At 36.3% G+C, this 25,233-nt stretch overlaps 1 protein-coding gene across 1 annotated transcript; it reads left to right on the forward strand.

Annotated features, from left to right (window-relative positions):
* The first annotated feature begins 1,981 nt into the window (after window positions 1-1,981).
* Window positions 1,982-22,203, forward strand: slc17a7a (solute carrier family 17 member 7a). Its single transcript, XM_038282217.1, has 13 exons — window positions 1,982-2,135; window positions 9,437-9,689; window positions 12,025-12,143; window positions 12,278-12,392; window positions 12,471-12,558; window positions 12,726-12,812; window positions 13,867-14,009; window positions 14,132-14,281; window positions 16,459-16,591; window positions 17,132-17,242; window positions 19,708-19,835; window positions 19,918-19,987; window positions 20,332-22,203. The coding sequence occupies exons 1-13, from the start codon at window positions 2,074-2,076 to the stop codon at window positions 20,625-20,627; spliced, it is 1,755 nt and encodes a 584-aa protein (XP_038138145.1). The 5' UTR covers window positions 1,982-2,073; the 3' UTR covers window positions 20,628-22,203.
* The last annotated feature ends 3,030 nt before the right edge of the window (window positions 22,204-25,233 follow it).

The following is a 25,233-nucleotide window of genomic DNA, read 5'->3' on the forward strand; positions in this document are numbered from 1 at the left end:
TAACTTATTCTCTCATGACCTTCGTTTGGAGCCTGTGAGGCTAAGAACAGACATACCTCAACATTTTTTACTCCACAGTAGTCTTTGCCTTAACTCCTTGATGGCAAAATATATATACAACTGTGCATGAAAGTTTACATACCCTCCCATTAAAGAAAATGAGAAATTCACACTAGTAATTCAAATAACAGAAAACAAAAAAAGTAATCCTAAATATAATTAACTAAATTATAATTTAGTAAAATAAAATATTGGTTTTGAATTTTTGTTTAAAACAAATTCTAGAAAACAAACTGTCCCAGACTTCCTCAGTGTTCCTTCACTAAACAAACATACCTGTCAGCAGATGCAGAAGCCTGACTGAACATTTCCTGAACATTACAGAAAACACAAAATATATATTTATATATATATGTGTGTGTGTGTGTGTGTGTGTGTGTGTGTGTGTGTGTGTGTGTGTGTGTGTGTGTGTGTGTGTGTGTGTGTGTGTGTGTGTGTGTGTGTGTGTGTGTGTATATATATATGTGTATACCAACTTATAAAGACCTACTTTATGTTTATTTAAAAAAAATAAGGTGAATGGTAGCCATTAAGAACCGATGGTGTAATGGAACCAAAAGCTGGGCAAATGTCCACACTGAGTGTGTAATAACTGGCTCTGTGGGCATGCACATGCTATCTTGGCTATATATGTATACAAAGGGTTAGTTTCATATTTGTAACAATGGACATCAAGAGGTTAAATTATACTAAATAACTTTTAAAGCATTCTTTAAAAAACTATCTTATTCACAGAAAATGGGTAATTTTTCCACTGATATTTACTGTGCCGGTAGAGACATAATAAATACTTACATGGTCATATTTTGCTCTAAAATTAAATTTTAGACTGGTTAATAAAATAGTTTGAAGTGAACAGAAGTCCTACGTGAACAGTTGTATGCTTTACTTTTAATGCTTTGGCAATCACAACACTAAAGCTACATTAGAAATAAACAAAACTTAAATAAATCTAATAAAGAGGTTATGGATGGAGGATTTCATCATCTGAAAAGTTTCCAGCCTCCTGCCTTCATTCTTGTTGCTCTCAGTGTTTTTGGGTAAACAGGACAGATTCTCTTCAAACCCTTATTTTTCCTCCTCTGTGTTGTTGCACTTGTTACATTGTGTTATTATTAATAAGTATGGAATAAATCAGCCAGTTTTGAAAAAGTAAGGAATAAAAAGCACGGATATTTATCCTCAATTGAAGCAACAATAAAAACAAATTAGAAAAATAAATACTGAGTAAAATAGTAGTGCAAAAAAAAGCTTAAGTACAGAAGCAATGTATTCACTTGGTAACTCAACACCTGTGCTGCTAGATCGCCTGTTTTTGTATCATAGAGCATTTTAACTGGCATTAGAGAGAAGTGACAGAGAAGTTTAATCTGTGTCTTTACCAATCAAATCAATAAACATTTTAAATTACTGAAACGTTTTATTCACCAGAGTAAATACCACGCATTCTAATTGTATCTATAATTTCATATATTTCTAATTTTATCTTTCCTATATATATATATATATATATATATATATATATATATATATATATATATATATATATATATATATATATATATATATATATATATATATATATATATATATATATATATATATATATATATATTTTTTTTTTTTTTTTTTTTTTTTTTTTTTTTTTTGGCACTCTAGTTTCAGTAGAAAGAAATGACTGGCTTTATTTGGATACATTTATGTGTTATTTTTTTCCACAAAAAAAACATATTTTTCACATTTTTATGAATTCTTGAAATGGTCAGAAAAGGGAAAAAAATACAACATTTTTCAAACCCTCAGGTACTTTGTGAGAAATTATATCGTTTTTTTTTTTTTCAAAAGTAGGCTACCTGCAGCCACTTCCACCTGGCCCGAAGAACCGAAGTGTTGGTATGGTTAGGGAGGGAGGAGAGAGGGATAAACTGTGAGGAAGAGGAGCGCAGCCCGTGCAGGCGGGACAGCGGGGCGCGCAGGACATCAGCACACCGGCCGGGTCAAGGAGCTGCAAGGATGGAGATCCGACCGGACAGGTTCAAGGCGGTGGCGGGTAAAACCTTGGGGAAAATTCACAGGTATGCAATAAAGATTCATTTTAATTATTTCAGGCACAGATTTGGACTCCTACCGACGTCTTTATGCACGCTGTCTGTTAAAACGCACCATCATGTTTGTGTTTGTTAGATTTCACTTTACAATTTATAAAAACCTATTAAACTCAACTATAACTAATAGTACCACACGCGGTGCTGATTTTTTCTTTTAAGTCATAGAGGAACATTTTTGTGCTTCACTTTCAGCAGTTTAAGGATGAGAGAAATGAAGAAAATGGGTCAGCCGCTGGAGAGCAACTAAAAAATATGTATTTTTTATTTTTTTAATCTCTTTTTTTCAAATTTCATTTTTTTCTTTTTTTTTTTACATATGGAGAGTTTAAACAGAATCGATATTTGTAATTGTAAGATCTGTCCTAGGAAATAATGGTTACATAATAATTTAGCTCTTTACTGGCCTTGATGTCATCCATCCATCCATTCATCCATTTATCTATCCCTCCATCCATCCATCATCCATCCATTATCCATCCATCCATCCATCCATAAATGTATGGATAAATTCAAAATAAAAAAATTGTTGACAAAAAGAGAGTCAGAAAAGGAAAGGCAGAAAAAGAAAGAAACTGAAATAAAATAGGCCTATATAGAATTGTTTTTTGTATTTGTTTTCACCATGACTAACCACTGTCTCTGTATATTTATAAGGAAACCACCTCAGAGATTTACTTAGTTTGTAATAAAAAAAAACCTTAATTGTCCTGGATTAGATATGAAAAATGCTGAACGTAAAATGGCAGATGAACAAAACATGTAGTCTTCAGGTAGTTTTGATGGATATTATAAATATAGATATATAATTTTTCATTTTGATATCTAATTAGTGTTACTGTTGCAACCAGAAAAGTATTTGAATTAAAAATTTCTATTAATAAAAGTAGTTCTTAAAAGACTTTTTTTTAGAATATAGGACTTATTTTACAGTCTCTCAATTTTGCAGTTTGCCTCTTCAAATTGTTAAAAGAAAATTCACATTTTTAATTTTTATAATTGAATAAAAACTCTGGAGGTATTTGCTGAAAATATGGGAGAAGTTGCATAAAGACATTCAAGCAGTTTATATCAATTCAAGAGTTGCACCAGGCTGGTCTTCTGACAATATTTCATGTAGAAAAAAAAAAGAGATTAAAGACACTGATAGAACCTCATGCAATAACCACCGCTTTAAGCTTCCGCTCTCTCTGGATTTGAGGTAGCAACCAAACGTACAAATCCCGTCCTGAAATAGCCTGTTTTTCAGTCCAGCTGTCGGGCCATGCAAATCCCTAAACTCTCCCCTCCCACTCGCTCCATCCTGGCTTCATGTCACTTCCTCCTACCGCTGTCTCCTCATCCTCATCCACCTCATCACCCATCTATTGAACCAGTCCAGGAATCTTCTCAACTTGCTTATAGATCTCATTTCAGATTTTTATGAGTGAAAGTTTTTGGGACTGTTGGAATCACGCTATGGAAGGGGTTCAAGCAGATTTTAACGTTTCCTTAAAAAAGTATGAATCTGTGGAGCGATAAAGGCTCAGAATGTGTTCAACTGCAAGCGTCCAGTGCTGTGTGTTACCATTTGGATCCAATCTCTCCTCAGCACAGGAAAAACTGTGATCCCCCTTGACAAAAGGAGCCAGAAATTCATTTATAATTTAAACATTTCCTCCCTCAGAATGCATCTCCTGCTTCTATATTAAACAGCATTAGGTAAGCACAAACTCCAGCAGCCTAAGGTCAAGTGCATGCTAAGTTATATAGTAGCTAAAGGCTAACAAATACATATTTTATTTCCTTGTGCCAAGGAAACTACTTCAAAAATGTAAAAATAAACAATGATTGATATCTAATGAAAACAATGATGAAACATAAGCCTATACTAAAAGAAAAATTGGCAGCTGTATTCATCTGCATGATTGCTTTAGAGCTTATGGTTCACTACATGCAGAAAATAAAAGGTAATCCATATTTAATCCACTTGACTTGGAGTAGAGTGCATTTGTCTGTTACTACCTTTCACTTGTCATTGTCGAAGTGGCCGGAATGAAATATTTAAACAACAGCAAGAAGAAACGTGCAAATTATTTCATTTATTCCGGTTTGGAGTAAATGAAACAGTTCATTTTCAGTGACAGTCGTTACGACAAAGTTAACTAGCTCAATCTTGCATGTGATGATGTGTGTGGAAGTGTTAAAGTAAAAAGGTTTTTGCAAATGATGCATGCAACATAGATGAGCAGTATTGAGAGTCAGCTGTATCCACCCAGCATGATTTATGTTTTTTCTTTGGTTGCAATGTTTTTATGACTGCATGGTATCAGTGCAGCTCCTCTGTATTGTTTAGAGCACTGTCCTGCAGTGGTTGTGTTTTAACCATAGTGCGACATCAACAATTGATAGTTCTTGTTTTTTTTTATCATAATGACAATAAGTCTATGAAGGTCACACGTGTGGGTGTTTGAACTCTTGTTGTAGGAGTGTTTGTGTGAGTCTGCAGGACAGTGAGGTGGGGGCGGTGTGACAGGATGGGGAGGAGGGTGTCTCCCTGGGTGACACAGTCCCACCGAGACCCAATCTGTTCACTTCAGGGAGAGTGAGCGGTTGATAAAAGGAAGAAGGGAGGGCAAACACGCCACTTTCACAAAGAACATTCCTTTAAAATCTATTTGGTGTAAATTCACAAAATGTTGAAATCAGAGAATCAGCTTCTTTACACGAATGTGACCAGAAGCTGACCAGAGCATGTGTTGTTATATAATATTTCGACCTCCCCTCCACCCCCACTTGCACTTACTCTATCTCTGTCATCCTACTAAGAGAAGATTATGCAGAGCGCACATAGTGAACTGGTGAATTTGATTCCCAAATGTTAGACCCATAGGTCACTGAGCAATGGGGCCCAGACAACATCATTGCAAACCAAAAAATCTGTTCAATTTCAGTCATTAATGTTAACTTTTGAGCACAAAACCATGTTGTGAAAAACACAGCAATCCTGCTGATTTTATGATTTTCTTGTCTTCAGGGATTTCTATTCCCTTCCTTTAAAATGGATATCTCAATTAACTTTAATGGCACAAAGAATTAGACTTTGTTTTTTTCCTTCCACTGTTGTAATCAACAGGTCAAACAACAACCAAACAAAAAACAACCAGCTTTCTTTCTATGCAGAGAGAAAGCTTTTTAAGAAAATTATATTTTAGTTTTATTATTATTATTATTATAGATAATCTGTTATCTGCTTGTCCAAAAAGGTCACACACTACAAAAAAATGTTATCTAAACATGTCATTTTTTTTTTAATTGAGGCAGTAGGAGAGACTCTTTGCTAATGGAACAAGACAATTTACATTTAAAATAAGAAAAACAATTAAATTGTGTTATTTCAAGTGCATATTATCTAATTATCTTATTTTAAGAGTAAGAAATGTCATTCAATTGACAGATCATCTTATTTGCCTGCTCAAATTAAGGGTAAATTCACCTTTTTTTAAGAATTCTTAACTTATTCCTACATTGTTTTTGTAATACATTAACCTGTATGTTGAGCTGGTGTTTATATTCTCAAACCACTGTTCTTCCTCAGAGACAGTAGCAAACATAGATTTAAACTGCAATTTCTGGACTCTATATGATTATTTCTGAAGGCGATTGGTTCCTCTGGATTTTCAGTAGATGGAGCTTAAGGGAATTAATGAATTTTAGATTTTATAGTTTAATGATTGAATCAGTGTGAAGCATCTTGACATAATTTCCAGGTCCATACAGGCTCAGTTCTGACTTCAGTGGTCCATAATCGGATCTAAAATATCATCTTTACCGAGCCAGTTTCTATTCTAATGATGATATTTCAGAGAGCCTGAGGTCACGGTGCTTCTGCCTCCTCATGCTCTCCTGCTCATTAATTGTTGCCAGCTGAGACCAGTCAGGTTCTTGCTATGCTGCGCTGACAAGAGCAGCACAGTGAAAGTTCAACCGACGGTGCTTCCAACTCTACTGTGATATAGAGCCTCAAATAAAGGCAAAATGACCCAGGAGACGTGTTCTCTCTTTATCTCTCACCATTTTTTTTACAATCCTGCACAGGTGCAGTAAGGTTTGCGTGGGCTGCCTGTGAGGTCTGGATCTGTTCTGCTATGTTGGAACATTTAAACACTCACAGGGCAGAGTCAGAGTGGCCCTTGGTGGGAGACACACGTAATTAACAACCGTTTTTGCTGTGGGCTGCCCTCGTTAGTTAGCAGCATATGTATGGATGTCAAGCTGCAATCTGTTTTTGATGTTTAATGAGGTTCCTCCTGCAGCTTCAACTAACTCTGAAGTAAAATTCACTTCGTGCTCAATTCAGGGGGGGTGCGAGTCAGCACATTTGTTTAACACACAGAAAACGGCAGTCTGGGAGCAGCCAAATGCCTCAACCCTAAAAATGTAAACAATTTAGTAGAGTGAGCTCAGCTTGCAGGGGTTTGAATAATAAAAAGATATCTAAACAGTTTTGGAAAGCCAGTAAATGAATTGATTAAGGTTTTATCTAGGTCTGATAGAGTAGTGTTTCCAGACCTTTTTTCACTTGTATACCCCTTTGAGCATTTTGTCTTACCGTGAGTCCCCCTCTCACTTAAAAGTATTGATGATTGTCCAAAAGTGGAATGTGCAATAATTTATTATAAAATAAAAACTATTTAATAAATCTTTTAACTTGAGCATTTAATTCTTAGGCATTTTATTCTTTCCATCTTAAATAAAAAACAACATAAATATGTTGCCTGGAAGATAGTAAGGAATCAAAATAAATTCAAAATAAAACCCTATTATAAACCTGTATTTAAAAAACTGGAGCTCCTCTGTGTAACTCCTTTATAATCACATTAAAACTTGATATATTGGGAACAAAATACAAGACAGAAATTATAGTGAGACTGACTTAATTAGTTATACTTTTTACCAGGCAGTTTTTTATATCCAGTTCCTCTGCTTGGTTTTCGATTTGTGTCAAAGCTGAAGGTGAACTCAAACATATAAGAATAACTTACTTTTTGGTTGATAAATGCTTGTTTAATTTTTCTGTTGGGTCTTCACAAAACAAAGTAGATCCCTGCCCTATTTTAGTGCATTACCCCTTGTAATGCACTCACGGATCACAAGGGGTACCATCCATGTCTCCATCCATCCATTTATCCATCCATCCGTCCATCCTGTCTCTGGGTTGTTTTCCTCCATATTTCATCCTGATCAATGTATCTTCCCTGATTTTATGCTGCTATTTATTAACACTTTGACTGATTAGCTGAAAAGGACCATGGCCTAGGGAAACCAAAGGCAGCAGTGGTTGTATTTGTTGTGTTGTACTGTGAATTGCAGGTTTATACATGTCCACTGGATGGTTTAAACAAACAGCTTGCCAGCTCCTCTCATTATTTTCATTGAATTTCATTTCGATTTGACAGGAACAATGCAAACAAAGCAAGTGACTTAAGTGCTGCACATAAAGTTTATAGCTGACGCTAATTTTCAACTCCTGTCCCTGGTTGGGTTTTTATATATAATAGAATTTGCATTCACTCCTAGTAACTCTTGATATCACATTGCCACTTTATTTGTCACTGTCAGGCACTCAATAATGTGCACAACTGCACTACAACCTATTTACTACAAAGGACATGAAGATATAAGAGGAGATTAAGTTTTAAAAAAATTTATTTTCACAAAAAGTCAAGAGAGCGGAGAATCACGTGTCAGCATCACCTCAAAGCGTTTGTCATGCAAAAGGTAGAACATGCTAAAGCCTGTCCTCTGCCTGCATGCCTCTGTATATTCATTTCCGGAAGTAAATCATTTTTGTAATCCTAATCTGAATGTGGTGACAGATTAAGAGAGCGACATGAGGAGAGAGAGGCTGCAACCTCACTAATCTTTTCCAGATTCAAAAAAAAGAAAGAAAATAGATGCTGCTTTGCAAAGTAATTCTTTTACATTTCTATTTGTTTTTATTAAATATAATCATATATTTTCACTTTTATCTTTGCTCTATTGGAGCTGATTATGTATCTCTTTTCTCTTTGATTTTTCATATCTAATCTGTACATATTTACTGATTTGCATGGAAGGTCAAAGAGATTACAGAGAATGCTGTTTGAAAGGAGAGAAGAGGTTGGAGCAGAGTCTACAAACATAACTAAGAAAGTAAACACATCGTGTAATAAACCAACCGTACATCCAAAGCACAGAAAACCAGTGGATGGATAGAATGTGGTGTTAAAAAGGAAGGATAAAATATTTATGCAACTCAAAAACATATCAATAATTAACCAGAGTCTCTCTCTCTGTTAGTTTTCCTGGAGTTGCAGAAGTTTTGTGTTTGCAGTCTCATTCTTTAGAAACAATCCTGGTTATAATGTTGAGCTGAACGATTCTCTCAGTAAAATACTGGATTGGCACAATGCAAAGCCAGGATCTGACATACAAGCACACATTTATACAAACACATTAAGCAAAACATAATCTCAAAATGAAATAGAAAATGCAGAGGTGTCTATGTTTGATATCAGGTAGATAAGAGATCTGCTGCTTTTCTGCTTGCCTTTTAATGGGAGAAGAACTCTAGCCGGGTTGTTGTACACAGATGGTCACTCCTCTGGTTTCCCTGTTTGACTCCTGTTGAAAAAAAAAATGTTTTTATAAGAATAATCCTGTACATTTAAAGAGCAATGCATACCCTTAGGAGGTTTGGATTTCTCTCTCTTCATTTTTCTGAAATAAAGTCACCATGTTCAGAAAAAAAATAAAATAAAACCTGTTTATATGAAGGTTAATTATCTTAGAATATATATTAAACTTTTATAACCTTTTTACAGAGGTTTCCCTAGCAATGTCATATTTATTCTAAACGTATTATATTTATTATAAATTTCTTAACTTTGATTTAACCAGCAACATGCAATCCTTATTACTGCCAGTCCTGCAGAATCAAGAAATCACTTAAACAATAGAACATCTCTTCAGGCATGATGTGTTGCATCTTAAGATCTGTTAGCTGATCTTTTAGTTCTGTTTTTCTTAGAAGAGATTAAAAAACGGATTAGAAAATCATTTCTAAGGTTCAGGGACTTGAACTACAAAGAGAATTATTATTTGCAAAAGGAGAAAAAATGGAATATTGGTGAATCTTCTCACAATTCTCCCCTAAGGAGAAGAAACACATTTTAAATGATCCACATGCTTCAAAAACACTGTTTTTGATATTTTTTCCTAATTATTTTTTGTTTGTTTGTCTGTTTTAGGCTCATTGAGAAGCGACAGGCAAATGGAGAAACCATTGAACTATCAGCTGAAGGCCGCCCAGAGCTGGTAGAGGAGAAGGAGCTGCCTGTGGTGGACTGTACGTGCTTCGGCCTCCCCAGGCGGTACATCATCGCCATCCTATCTGGTCTAGGCTTCTGCATCTCTTTTGGTATTCGATGTAACCTGGGTGTGGCTATCGTCAGCATGGTCAATGACCATACAGTCTACAAAGGCAACAAGGAGGTGCTTGTGGTAAGCAGTGAAAAAACTTCTTAAAGGAAAAAATTTGCAAATATTTGCTGTAAAGTGTTTTTAGTTTAGCATCTTGGTGTGGCTTATTTGTACAGAAACACAAATGCTTTCGTTGGTTCCTTTTTTTCATTGATGATGATTCTGGATAATACAGCAGTCTTTGAAATTGTTTAGAATAGAGATCAACTGATACAGTTTTTAAGACAGATACCAATACCGATTATATTGACCTCACTCTAACTGTTCTCTAATGTGCGTTGCAGATATTTTTGGGGTCGGAATCTCAGAGCCGATATTCCCTTTCCTTCATTTACATTCATAAAAAAAATCACACATTGATAAAGCAAAATGTAAAAAGTCTCAATTTAAACAAAAAAGAAACCTTTGATAGTAAACAAACTAAAAATACAAATGGATAGCAAATGAAGGGAAACAGGAATGCATGAGCTATGCATCATCTGACATAACTGCTGAATTCACAAATTAATCTGCCAATGCATGAATATATCCGCTAAAACTGATACCAGAAAATCAGTTTTAGTGACCTGTCTTTAGTTTTAATCCACCATTTTTGTCAGGTCTGTAGTTGTTGATACATTATGGAGAACTGCAAGTTGGAATGCAATCTGACCTGCAAATCTTTAGAAAAGGAAAACATGCTCTTCACACTGCCCTACTTTTCAAAAAGCTTACCCACTTCTAGATATTTTACATATCCAGAAGTATTAGAGATAATATACATCAGATTTTTTTACTAGCTGTTTTAACATTTAAAAAGCTAGCATTTATTTTAGCTTGATGGAACATTTCGACAAACATGTCCACAGTTTACTGAACCCATTCTCAATAAATTCACTACAAATTAGACTCATTCTTTTTACAGGGTGTGGTTTGGTCTCTCTCTAGGAAGTCTTGATCGGGAAAGTGAAATTTGTGACAACTGGAGACTCTCGATGAGAGACATAGTTGAGGTTTTCACCAACATAAAAACGCCCTTAATTGTTTAAGTGAAAACTACAGAATCAATGATAATCCTAAAAGAGCCACAGTGTTTATACTCTCAGCAGCAGCATACTTTAAATCATGAATTTTTTTATTTCTTCTGAATCAGTAAGTGTTCAGTTTCATTTAACCACCACCATCTGTGTCATAAAGGCTAATTGCACTAACATACTTCTTCAGTTTCTCTTCAGTTATCATAGTTTTATCATATTCTTAGATCATTGAGACATTTTGTTTTTACCAAAGTAGAAATAAAAAATAGATTTTTAAATGGTTTCAAGAATCAAAAGAATAAAGATATCTGAACCAACCCGGCCGTGTACGTTAGAGTGGCGAGAAATCTCCTGTTGAGTTTGTGCATACATTATGTACAACCACTCTGAAGGGATTATAGCTGATGACCAGACTGGTTAAAGTCGTGTCTCCGCTTCTAAAATTGATCTATATCCTGAAGCGGACTACAACAGCCTAGAACTTTTCTTTTGTGTTGTTTTCTGACCCAGTCAGCAGTAGTGTTGCTCCTGTACTTTAGATCCTACTTGTTTAGACCCCAAAGGACCAAACAGTTTTCCTGCAGGATTTTATGGTTTAATCCTTTATAGCAAGTCCTCCTGATTAGTTTGTTTCTTTGTTTTTAAAAACTTGATCTACCATTTTGAAACTGAACCTTATTGTTATTCAAATTATGTTAAACTAATAACCAAAAAACAGGCTTAAATCAAAGGCATCCAGACTTTTTGTTTTTTGGTTGCCATAACCCGGATGACTGAGAATTTACACAGGCATGTTTATCTAATATTGAAACTTGTTTGGTGCTTTAAAAGGATTAAGTTAGATGAAAAGATTAAGTAAAAAGAAAAGCCAAAGACATAAGACATTTGTTAGAGGGAAAATATTTTTTCATCATCTTCATCATCTTAGAAAGCCTCCAGCCTGGCTGACGTTTAACTACTGGAAGTTTTTGCTTCAAGGCAGTTTTGCCTCTCTGTGTCATTATGCCTTAAAATTACTTTTTTAGATTTTTTTTTCCTCATAGAGGGCGATGGTTTCTTTAGCTGAAAGCAGATAAACCAAGGTGCTCATAGTGGAAGCATGTTAGAAGGCAATTCAAGCAGCCACAGAAAAAATAAGCTGCTCAAACTACTTGCTTAAAAGATGATTTTGTACAAACAAATTATCTTTTCTTTTTTTCTTTTTTTGCTTTGAGAATTCAACAGTGTGACAAAAAGCTTAGAGACCAAATGTGATGTGATCCAGTTGAGGCCCTGAGAGTAGATGAACGGAAAAAAAATTGTTTGTTTTTCAACTGCTAAGATGTAATTCTTCCTTGCAGGCTGCACAGTTCACCTGGGACCCAGAGACAGTGGGGATGATCCATGGCTCCTTCTTCTGGGGCTACATAGTCACACAGATACCGGGTGGATTTATATGTCAAAAGTTTGCAGCTAATAGGTTAATATTATTAAAGATAATCTAAAATCTACACATAAACTTCTACATGTTCATTATATATATATTGATCTTTAATTGTGACGCTGTTTTAGCTGTTGACTGTTATACCTTGCTTGTCCTTTGTGTATTTTAAGAGTGTTTGGCTTTGCTATAGTGGCCACGTCTGTCCTCAACATGCTGATCCCATCTGCAGCTCGCTGCCATTACAGCTGCGTCATACTTGTGAGGATATGTCAAGGCCTTGTCGAGGTACAGCATGCGTCTGTGTACAGATCTTCATCCTAGGCTTTATGCACAAGTACTTTCTGACTGTTCTATGTCCTTTAGGGTGTATCCTACCCGGCCTGTCATGGGATCTGGGCCAAGTGGGCACCTCCCCTTGAGAGAAGTCGATTAGCCACAACAGCCTTTTGTGGTAAAAGTTTTTACTTTCTTGCTGTCAAATTTCTTTTTAGTTTGCAGCTAAAAAATGTATCTGGAATGAAAGAGCGGCTGTGGACATGATGAGAATTATACGACATTAAACATATGTTGGAAAAGTAATCAATATATTGTTTTTCTTTATATTTGCTTCATTTTTAGGTTCCTATGCAGGGGCAGTGGTAGCCATGCCCTTAGCTGGGATACTGGTGCAATACATCGGGTGGCCTTCTGTATTTTATGTCTATGGTTAGTATGTTAATTCTCATTATACAAAAGCTGTAAAAGTTATCTCCATTTTTTTCACCTTACAAGCACTAAGTTTCAAATGTATTTAAAGTCTTTTTTTATTATTATTGGGGATTTTTAATATGAAAAACACAGAGAAGAGCATGAATATAGGTAAAGGATTCATGTTGTTTTTGTCTATGCAAAATTTTAACCTTAGATTCTCACAAACTGACTTTGATTTTAACTAGTGTTGCACCATTACCGATACCAGTACCGGGGCGCCGATACAGATACCATTTTTAGAGCCAAACATTTTTTCCACTATTGTCATCAATTCCAGGTAGGCAATAAAAATTTCTACTGGATTAACTTTGTATTAGTCTTTTTCCTGCTTCACAAAGGTAGGCAGCAGCTTCACAAAGCCATGATGGCAATTAGTTTACATCCAAGTAGTAGTTCTTCATATATACAAGCACATCAATTTCAAACAGATGGTATCAGTATGGTATCAGTATCGGCTGATGCTGCACAGCCAGGTATCGGTATCGGGGCCAAAAAATGGCATCGGTGCAACACTAATTTTAACCATTGGGTTGAAGTTTATGTGTGTTTAGTCCTGCTAAAAGACGACCCTTTACCTGCATGTTTTGTATCCTTGAATAGTTTCTACTTTCTGTCTTTAGCTTCATCTGACTTCCAACGTCTAACTAGCTTCTTTGTTCCAGCTAAAGACAGACATCCTAACAGCTTGATATTACCATGTGTCTTCCTGGTGATGATTTGCTCAGGGTGATGTGCAGCGTTGCTCTGCTACCTGTGATGTTCTGCACATTGGACAAACTATTTAATTCTGCTCTCGTTTGACTGGAGGACATTCTGGCTTTATTTGTCTGCAACGGGGTTTATGAAAAAAAACACAGTTCTTAGTATGATTTGGTTGGTGGCATTTGATTTTATTTTGCTGTATTAGAGTAAAGGCGGCTGAAAACAAGTTAGCATTTCTATTATTTTTCGAACAAATATAACAATTCTTCTCTGCTTCTCCCATTGTCTGAATCTCTTCCTCTCCCAGGCAGTTTCGGGATATTCTGGTATTTGTTCTGGATTCTAGTGTCATATGAGAGCCCTGCAGTCCATCCCACCATCACTCCAGAGGAGAGAAAATATATTGAAGAAGCAATTGGAGAATCTGCAGCTTTTCTCAATCCACTCCATGTACGTCACTTTGTGACATTCTAATCTATTAAATCATACATTTACAAATATTTCAGATTGAAACAAAGCTCACATGTGAATATTTGATGGACAATTAATTATTTCGCCATCTTCAATGGCAGAAATTTAAAACCCCATGGAGAAGTTTCTTCACCTCCATGCCAGTCTACGCCATCATTGTGGCAAATTTCTGCAGGAGCTGGACTTTCTACCTGCTGCTCATCAGCCAGCCAGCTTATTTTGAAGAAGTTTTTGGCTTTGAGATAAGCAAGGTGAGTTTAAGATTGCCTCATAATCATTGGCGTTTGCTGATATGGGAGACATGCTTGGGGTGCTGTTAACACTCAAAATATTACATCAGTTGCATAGCTGCAGCATAACAATTGTTTTTTCTTAGTTGTATGTCCAGCAGCAACATTATTTCCAAATGTGCTTTAAAGCCTCCAAGTCAGGTTATTTTACTTGTTTTAAACAAATCTGGGCTACATGTCCTAATTGCTCATTTTAAGTCCAAAATAATTAAAGACAGGGAAAGATATTTATTAAAATCAATATTTTTTGTTAAGTACATAATATCCGTTATATATGTCTTTAGGTTGATGATAGGTTACATAATAAAAATAAATGCTCTTTAGAGTGGTTTTTATACAGCAGTAGGTGTTTATGTGTCGAATGACCACTGATCTTAAATGAATGCCTTTTAAGGTTTTAACATGTTTTTAATGACATTGTTAATCCTTTGATTGTTGCCTGATTTTATTTTAATTTATAGAAAACATTCTCCCTCTATTTTACTTAATTATTTTATTCTTCATATTTTGCATCATTCTGAAACATTTTGAAGAACTTCCATCTGCAACACTTTTACCAAATGTTGAGGATTTTATTGCATATACTTTTGTTTAAAAGCCTCTGTGTCTTTCTACATTTGCTTCTCCAGTAAAGTGCTCTTCTATACACATTATTTAACTAAGGTTTGGTTTGCATGATGAGCTTCAAGTGATCTTATTGTGCATATAAGTTTTTTTTTTCTTATGCATTGTTTGTGGTTATTATTCATTAAGTAGTAGTACTAGTAATAGTACTAGTACATGAAAATATCTATTTTTGTTGTATGTATGGAAAATAGTTGAGATCTGAGGTCGACTGAAAATATGCTCACGTTTTTGTCAACTGATCTTCATCAGAGCATGAATAAGAAGAGAGGTCAATATTTTTATTTCTACATAAATACATTTAACTTTCTGAATTCAAGTATTCTACTGGTTGTGTTTTCAAAGAAGCATTTAGATTGAAGAATCACATCTAGTGGATTTTAATTGCTAATTTATGTTTTAACAGAAATTAAACTGAAATCTTATTCAGTAGAATAATGGTCATTTTTCTTGAGATCACAAGTTGTACTGGAAGAGTTTCATGCTCTAGTCCTGTGAAATCCATAATGGTTTCATGAAACTGGCTTCTCTCAGTAGATAAGATTTTTGCTTTTATTGATTGATGGTCCTTTCGAGGATGGAAAAGGGGAATTTTCAGATTTCCAGTCGTGATGAGCCAGCACTTATAATACACCTGTGTTGACAATTATTAATGATATCCTTTACTTTATGGTGATTTTTAGTTATTAAAATTTTTAGAAACATAATCAGATCTTAGAGATCTTAAAGTTTGGTTGTTTCCTCTATGGTTTGAAAGTGTTTCATTTTAAAGAGGCCTGTTTTCATCTCCTTGGTTTTACGCTAAATTTCCCCAGTTTTTTTATTTATGTGAATCATGGAATAATCCCGTTTTGTGGGAAAGATCTAAACCTCTCCCAGCAGTACCACATTTCCAGTTTCCTTACATGTTTGATCATCAAAACTTCCTCTTCCTGTTTCACCCCATTTAATCTTTATTTTTCATCAGTTTCTGCGTTGGATTCAGGCATTATGTGGAAAGCAGACCTCAACTCTTTAAACATCATCAGTTCCCTCTCTTTTTACTTCTCTTTTGGTTGTATTAATGAAGTGTCAAAAGTATCATTTGGGTATTTTATTTCAATTTTATTAAATGTAGGGTTTTTGCTGTCAAATTAAGGACATTATATATCTAACTTAGTGTTCTTTTATTTTCAATAGGCTTACACCAAACAATAATGAAAATATTGGATTAATAAAGTGGATACATTAAACTGGGCAAGAACATTTGCTGTTGATCTAAAGAGTTTGAAGATGTCTCTGTGCTATTTTCAAAGTTTTTTTTAATTGAATTTTCTATCTCATCATGACTCTTATAAGCCTTTACACTATCAAAAAAGGAAAGAGAAAAGTGAGAAGAAAAGAAAATCTGAAGATCTAAATTAGCATTATAATTTATTTTGAAAACTTCTCCCCCTTTTCCCACATTTCTAACCCCTGCCTACAGGCTGACTTTTATAACCCACTGTCTCTCCACATTATTTTTTTCTCTTCAGGTAGGCATGGTGTCAGCTTTGCCCCATCTGGTGATGACAATCGTCGTGCCTATTGGAGGCCAACTGGCTGACTACCTGAGAACCCGCAACCTGATGTCCACCACTAATGTCAGGAAGATGATGAACTGCGGAGGTGAGAGCATCAGACATGAACGAACGAACCGTGGAGAAGCACAGAGAGCCCTGAAGGGAGCATGAAGAAACAAAGAGAAAAAGAAACAGCTGAACTGAGGGCTCTGCAATGAAAGACAACACCACTGCTGTTTAAAAAGTGATATCTGAAGCAGAAAAAAAAATTTATATGCACCACAAATTAAATTATCTAATTAGAAAGTGAAATATTTTACATGTTTGACAGATCATTTTATTTCCTCTGAGTTCAGAAAAGTAATAGCTCTGCATTTAAGAACAATATTAAAGAAATACTTCAAAGCATTGATCAGAAAAATATTTTGCATCTTCTGTTGTAATATGAATATCGAATAACAAAAATCATCAACCTTTTAAACATTGGTGACTCATTGAAAGGGCAGCAGCATGCAGAATTAGAAGCATATTAATATTTCAGCACATCTTGAAGGTCATATCACCATGTTATGATAATGTTCATCATAAGCACCACTAAGGAAGAGTTTGCTGGTTTGTTAATAGTAGATTTCTTTCCCTGCTTCAGGTTTCGGGATGGAGGCCACCCTCCTTCTAGTTGTCGGATATTCTCACACAAAGGTTATTGCCATTACCTTCCTGGTCCTCGCTGTGGGCTTCAGCGGCTTTGCAATCTCAGGTCAGAGACATGTAACATACAATATTAAAATGACAGCTGAAAAAAGTATTTATATCTACTTCTTTTGCATTATTTTGTATAAAGTAACGTCAAGGACCTTGTTGATCCCAGAGGGAAATTTAAATAGCCCATTCATCGACACACATACAGTAGTATAATGCAGTGTGACAAACTCCTTCACAACGTCCCTAATTACTAAATAGGGTCTAAATGTGTGTAATTTAATCTCATCATGAAAAAAGCTGTTTTAAAGTTTGTTTTTAGAAAAGATTAGTGAACAAACAGCATCATGAAGATCGAGTAAAGCAGCAGGCAGGTAAAGGAGACAGTTGTGGGTAACTTTTATGAAGTTAATTGAAATATAACTTAAGCTCTAAAATGCAAACTACCAATACATGAAAGTGTGTCTGCCAGGAAAGGAAAACGATTGAAGCAAATGGTAACTCTGGAGGAGCTGCAGAGAACCGGAGCTCAGTTAAAATAACAAGACACCAATTAGCCTAGGACTCCAGACCTCTGGCCTTTACAGGGAAAAAGCAAAAACAAAACACTGTCAAAAAAAGACTAGAAAAACCTCCATTTAATGAGGCACACAGATGATGCAGGAGACAAGTGGAAGAGGATGCTCTGGTCAGACATGCTCCAAAGTGGCCAATGTGTAAAATGCTTTATATAGTGGAAGATTAATGGTCTATATAAGCTTGAACCCCAGCTTGAACTAAATTTGGGATGCAAGATGAAACATGGTGGTGGCAGCATCATGCTGCAGGGATAGTTTTTTTTCTACCAGAACAGGGAAGCTACTTAGGGGGACCTATTTGTGTAATTGAATGTATAAACCTATAGACTGGTGACTGTCCAGGGTGTACCCCGCCTCTCGCCCATAGACAGCTGGAGATAGGCACCAGTTCCCCTTGCGACCCCAGCAGGGATAAGCATGATGGAAAATGGATTCATAGAATTTATCCACCAAACTGCAAACTGATTTCTCTTATCATCAGATCCAGAAACCATCCTGGCTTCTCATTAGGTCTATCTCTGTCTTTATAAAGTTAGCATAGGTCTACACAAAAAAAAACAAAAAAAAAAAAACACAACTTAAATGGCTTATTTATTATTTGATGTTTATCATTCCTCCTTCTCTGCACTATTGGCTCATTGTGTAGAAATATTTAAGTACCTTCCACTGGGGAACTGTGAAGAATCAGAATACCAAATGTTGGAAAGGGAACTGTTACACCAGTAGGAGATCAATTCTCTTTCCCATGTTAAATGAGATTGATCAGAATAAGCTCTTGAAAACAAATTCAAAAAACAACCTGAAAAAAGACTTGACATCTTTCTTTCAAAATACGGTGAGATCAAGATGCAGAGACTTACATTTCAGTTTACTGGTCCTCAGAAATCCTTACAACAATGAAATAAAGGTTTTTAAAATTTGTAGGATTTAAAAACTTAACAAAATTGTTTTCTTTTAGATCTTAGTTATGCCCTTCTGTTTACAAATTATTACTATTACAAGGATTAGGAAATTTGGTAACATTGATGTACTGATACAGCTGTGCGGCCTCTTTGCTCATTCACAAGTCTGGAACAGCATGAGTCAAAAAAAATAAAAGAAATTATAAGAAGTTTTCCTGTGGAGAACAACAACTTTTTTTTAGTTTAAACTTTATACAGTTTTTATGTGGCTGTTTTTTTAAAGCTGCAGTTTTATCAGAGAGAGCTGAAAGTTTATATCTCACAGAACTCTTATGGGACTTTCCTTCAGTTTGAGGTTCTCACTGAGCAGACTCCAAAAGTCAATGTACATTTATAATTTATGCATTATGCCCAAGTCTTCTCAAAGGCTTTACAAGTCAGCAAAAAAGGCAATAAGTATAACTTTGTTTCCCTGAGACATATCAGCCTGTTTCACACTCTGTATATGTTTCTTTTTATTTCCTTTAACTATAGCAGCATCATCTTTCACTCCTGATTTCTTTCTATTTTGCTTCCAGAACCTGTCTCTGTTGATCTCCCTTGTGTTGGTTAGATCAGTATTCTGTCAAAAAATAAATAAAAGTTTAATGGATGATTATCTTTGATCTCTCAATTCATATCTAAAATGGTTTAGTATTTCATTGATGGGGCTACAAAAACCAACATGGTTCTCTGGGCTTTCAGAGGAGAAACAGGCACATAGCATCATAGATCTTCTAACATGCTTTCCAGCAGTCATAGGTTATCTTTCCACATATGCATCATTCATTCATTGCTGATTACATTTTTAAAGAGTCAATTATGTCAAAATTATGCAATTGCAGAAAATGAAGATACTTTCATTTTTTTTTATTAAATGATTTATTAATTACTAAGGCTTTTAATTGTCCTTAGAACATACGTATGTTAATAAATGTGAAAGTATCTGGACTGTTTTGACCCCATCAAAGTTGATATTCTGCTGTTGGTTTTCGATCTTAAAGGATTTAATGTCAATCATTTGGATATCGCTCCTCGCTATGCCAGCATATTGATGGGAATCTCCAACGGAGTTGGAACGTTATCAGGAATGGTGTGTCCTCTCATTGTGGGGGCCATGACCAAACACAAGGTGGTTGATTTTTTTTTTTTTAAATAAACCGAATGATTTAGGTCAAATTTGACACTAAGCTCAATCTTTTTTATAATTGCAGACACGTGAGGAGTGGCAGGGCGTTTTCCTCATAGCATCTCTTGTTCACTATGGAGGAGTGATTTTCTATGGTAGGTAACGACATCTGTCAAGAAATGGTGATTTAAGCTGAATCTTTCAGCCTCGGCAGATGGCCGCTTTCACTGAGAATGTTTCTGCTGGAGGTTTCTTCCCTTTTAAAAGGGAGTTTTTCTTTTCCACTGTCGCTACAAGCATGCTTGGTGTGAGGTATTGCCTTCGAGTCAATGAGTCAATGCAATCAGCTGGTTTTCCTTAGATAGAAAACTTTGAATCAATTTGGCTGTCTGATCTGGACGAATTGTCTCTGTAAAGTGCCTTGAGATGACATGTGTTGTGAACTGGTGCTATATAAAAAAACTGAATTGAATTGAATTTAAATTCATATCTCACTTAGGGATCTTTGCATCGGGTGAGAAGCAGTGGTGGGCTGACATAGAAGACACAAGCGAGGAGAAATGCGGTATAATCAATGAGGATGAACTGGCCAATGAGACGGAGGAGCTTTATCATGGAGGCGGCCAGTACGGGGCCATGGGGCAGCCTGTGGTCGGGTCAAATGGAGGAGGCGGCGGCGGAGGAGGCGGGGGAGCAGGATGGGTTACAGACTGGGATAAGTCTGAGGAGTATGTTCAACCACCGGGACGCAACTCCTACATGTTTACTGGAGGGAAAGAAATGGAGCTGACATAGAAGACTGAAGTCATTCAGTTTTTTTTTTCTTTTTTAAATAATCCAATAAATTAGAAGATTGTTTATGGAAAGGGATTGTAAGAAAGTTGCTGAGGTACTTAAAGGACATTTACAGCTGCACATGTCAAGAGCCTGGATGTGCTATGTTGTAAGTATTTGTGTTTGTGTGCGTGTGTGTGTTTTGAGTATGAATGCAGCGGTGAATCTGCAGAAACGTACAGTTTTCATTTGCACTCCTCCATCAAACTCTCTCCCTGCTCCTGACTTTATGGTAAAAGGTCTGGAGTTCTGTTTCCACAACATCACAGAGGAGTTTGTGTGAGAGACAGTGGGGGTATGTTCTCATTAAATTCTTATTTGTGAGAAGTGTATTTTATATTTACAATTTTCACTTTATGTCATAAAACAGTGTTTTATTTATTAATTACACAATGAAATATTACAGTTTCAGATCAAATAACAACTATATCAGTCACAGAGGGTGGGTTGGGGTTGGCTTGAATCAGCCTATGCATATACAGTAAATATTATCTTAATTTAGTGGAAACCTACTGATATGTATGTGTGTGCAACCACTATGCCTGTGTTGTGCATGTAGAAGGTACTGGACATACCTCAAGGTTTTTTTACAGTATGCATATTTAAAATAATTGCAGTCATTGAAATTCAGAACAGATGTTCGAAACATGTTGGTCCACCAATGAAATAATGGGTAAAAAATCAAAATGGTACAGGGGGAAAAAAGTATGAAATCCATTTAAATAAATGTTTAAGCACTTGAAGCACAAGAGGCACTTTGCATGTCTCTTTTACAGTGAAATTATTCCCATGCTATGATCATAATTTCTTCAAATCTGGAAAATGTAGGATGTTTTTTTCTGTACACTCTGATCTTCACTTCTTTTGGTAATTTTAAGTATAAAGTCGGGCCTTTTTTGTATTTTTACTGTTTTATGTGTTTGTTTTGTCTGAAACCAGTTATGACTTGCCTTGGTTCTGTGTTAAGGAATATTCTCCTTCCTGAAAATCCACTCATCTCATTCTCAGATTCTTATCAAGAATGTCTGCACATTTCTTCATTCATGTGAAGCATGCACCTATCCACATTAACAGGGTAAACTGTTTCATAGTCATAGGAAACAAAGACTAGTGTTTTTGGAGGACTCAATGTGAGGCTTTCCAGAAGACTGTATCAGCTCTTCAGCATGGTGGTGGCAACATCATGCAGAGGATGGATTTTAGCCCCAGTATGGTCTATTACCCCAATGAAGGTGGAATAATGAAAAACTACCAACAAGTCCCTAATCTTCACTTCATCCAGTTGGTTAAAACTTAATGAAAAATGGATTTCTGAACAGGACAGCTATTGAGAACAAAGCATGGAGATAAAGCAGGCAGATACAAGTTTGGGTAATGGCGAATATTTTGACCCTACTGAAAAATGTGTGGGCATTTTGTAAAATCGCATCCATGCCTGGAACCAAACTAATTTAAAAAACAAAATTGTTAATGGACAATTTAATTAAATTGTTTGTTATACAATCATTATACTCTAGAGCAGGGGTGTCAAAGTGGTTCCAGAAAGGGTCATGGGACTGCAGGTTTTCTTTCCAACCAAGGAATAGCACACTTGATGAGATGACTGGAGTCTGGTGTGCTGCTGCTTGGTTGGAAAGAAAACCTGCAGCCACATGACCGTTTCTGGAACCACTTTGACACCTGTGCTCTAGAGAGAGCTCACTTGAAATAAATATACGACCCCCTTTAAAATGAACTGTTGCAGTAAAGACTTTCTGTTTCTGTGGCATCCTGTCTTCTGTCCTGTCCTCGCCTTTGATTTCATGTCTCTGCCCCTTCTCATTTTATTTCCGTCGTGTTTGTGGCGTTGGGTCAGCTGTTGTGCATGGCGTTAAGGCTGCAGTTGTGTCAGGTGCCAGTGCTGAAACATTGTGCGGTGAGCATGCTTTGATTCGCAGTTATTCTGCAACTTTCCAGACTGTTCTTTGTTTTACTCATAATACCCAACAGCACACAGAGTGCTGATTTCATCCATGCACAGAAAAGGTCAAACATGCAGAAGGAATGGGGACACAATGATGTCTATTAAGAGAGAACACACTACTGCCAATTGAAGGAATATAAAAGCATTTTTGATCAGTAAATGTGCAAAATTTCACTTTTTTGTTGTTGTTGTTTTGTTTGTTTTTTTACATTATATAGCATTAGTCCCTGTATTGGTGCATTAAATGCCAGGAATTTCTTGCAGAGGAAGCATTGAACTGCATAATCTGGTGAGTGCATTGGATTGAATTCATAAAATGGTGAATGCAAGCACTAAAACAAAGATTGCTCCAGCTTCAATCTGAAGTAACATCTTTCAAATAAAACAAAAATGTATGAATGACTGCTTCTCAGATCCATGAAGAATGTTAGGGAAGATGTGAGGGCATAACAGTGACATATGTTGGTGGCCTCTGTTGACAAATCATTGTTCATAAGTGGGTGGATCTGATTTTGTTTTGATAGTAATGTATTTAAGACATGAATGACTATTTCCTGCGTAGGGTTTTATTTCCATATGTCGTATCAGTGTAACTTTAATGGATTTTCTTCTTTGTCAAACTTTATGGCTGTTCAAATGTTCTTCTCTCCTCTCTTGATGAAATGTGTGGTTGTTGGGTGAGATTCGAACGTAAAGGAATTTAAGCTCGCAGAAATGTGGGAAATATTTTATGTATAAAAAAAATGTAAATGTGAGATAAACCTCGTGTAAAATAAAGAATGGAGCGACTTCAGATGATTTCAGCACAATCGTTTCATTGTTAATCATTATCCTTCACCACTGATGCATTGGATGAGTGTTTTTTACATTGAGAGCACAATGTATTTCTCTCTGTCCCTCTCTCTCTCCTGCTCTGTCTCTATCAGGACAGATGGATCCAGGATTATTGCTGTGATTTTAGGCAAAGATTAGATCGGAGAGCAGATGCACTCAGTGGGAAGCGTGAGGCAGAAACATGGACGTCAAAGACAAGGGAAGTGAGGATGACGGGGAAGAGGGTGGGGCACGCTGTGTGTATGCGTGTCCACTGCAGCTCAACCCACTGTGGGACATAAGGTATCTTTAACCTGGGTATAAAGGAACACATATCCACTTTGGATTGAGTCAAAATTGTGCTTCTTTACCAAAGTTGTAACATTATGGGTTTTTTATGCAGTAGGATCTGATAATTTTCATAGCAATAACAACTTTTTCAAGTTACATTAAAGTATCATCTTTCTTTAAAATCAATTTGCCAACTGACCAAAGCTGGAATCAATCAAATGAGAATCAAGTTTATTCCCAAGTAGGTTTGCACTCACAAGGAATTTGACTTGATGTTGATGGTGCAGACAACACAATATACAGAATCTATAGCTACAGGTGCTGGTCATAAAATTAGAATATCATGAAAAAGTAGATTGATTTCAGTAATTCCATTTAAAAAGTGAAACTTGTATATTATATTCATACATTACATACAAACTCATATATTTCAGATGTTTATTTTGTTTAATTTTGATGATTACAAATGACAACAAATGAAAATCTCAAATTCATCATATCAGAAAATTAGAATATTGTGAAAAGGTTCAAAATTGATGGCCCCTGGTGCCACACTCTAATCAGCTAATTAACTCAAACCACCTGCAAAAGCCTTTAAATGGTCTTTCAGTCTAGTTCTATAGGCTACACAATCATGGGGAAGACTGCTGACTTGACAGTTGTCCAAAAGACGACCATCGACACCTTGCACAAGGAGGGCAAGACACAAAAGGTCATCGCTAAAGAGGCTGGCTGTTCACAGAGCTCAGTGTCCAAGCACATTAATAGAGAGGCGAAGGGAAGGAAAAGATGTGGTCGAAAAAAGTGTACAAGCAAGAGAGATAACCGCACCCTGGAGAGGATTGTGAAACAAAACCCCTTCAAAAATGTGGGGGAGATTCACAAAGAGTGGACTGCAGCTGGAGTGAGTGCTTCAAGAACCACCACACACAGACGTATGAAAGACATGGGTTTCTGCTGTCGCATTCCTTGTGTCAAGCCACTCTTGAACCACAGACAGCGTCAGAAGCGTCTTGCCTGGGCTAAAGAGAAACAGGACTGGACTGCTGGTGAGTGGTCCAAAGTCATGTTCTCTGATGAAAGTAAATTTTGCATTTCCTTTGGAAATAAAGGTCCCAGAGTCTGGAGGAAAAGAAGAGAGGCACTTCATCCACGTTGCTTGAAGTCCAGTGTAAAGTTTCCACAGTCAGTGATGGTTTGGGGTGCCATGTCATCTGCTGGTGTTGGTCCATTGTGTTTTCTGAGGTCCAGGGTCAACGCAGCCACATACCAGGAAGTTTTAGAGCACTTCATGCTTCCTGCAGCTGACCAACTTTTTGGAGATGCAGATTTCATTTTCCAACAGGACTTGGCACCTGCACACAGTGCCAAAGCTACCAGTACCTGGTTGAAGGACCATGGTATCCCTGTTCTTAATTGGCCAGCAAACTCTCCTGACCTTAACCCCATAGAAAATCTATGGGGTATTGTGAAGAAGAAGATGCAATACACCAGACCCAA

Source organism: Cyprinodon tularosa, unplaced genomic scaffold (assembly GCF_016077235.1).
Source record: "Cyprinodon tularosa strain WSP-4 unplaced genomic scaffold, ASM1607723v1 ctg181, whole genome shotgun sequence".
NCBI classification, from domain to species: Eukaryota; Metazoa; Chordata; class Actinopteri; order Cyprinodontiformes; family Cyprinodontidae; genus Cyprinodon; species Cyprinodon tularosa.

Excerpts from the sequence above, each read along its gene's own strand:
- slc17a7a (XM_038282217.1), top strand. The coding sequence starts at position 2,074 with ATGGAGATCCGACCGGACAGGTTCAAGGCGGTGGCGGGTAAAACCTTG. Across the intron at positions 2,136-9,436 it reads ACCTTGGGGAAAATTCACAG|GCTCATTGAGAAGCGACAGG; the intron begins GTATGCAATAAA and ends TGTCTGTTTTAG. Across the intron at positions 14,010-14,131 it reads CTTTTCTCAATCCACTCCAT|AAATTTAAAACCCCATGGAG; the intron begins GTACGTCACTTT and ends CTTCAATGGCAG.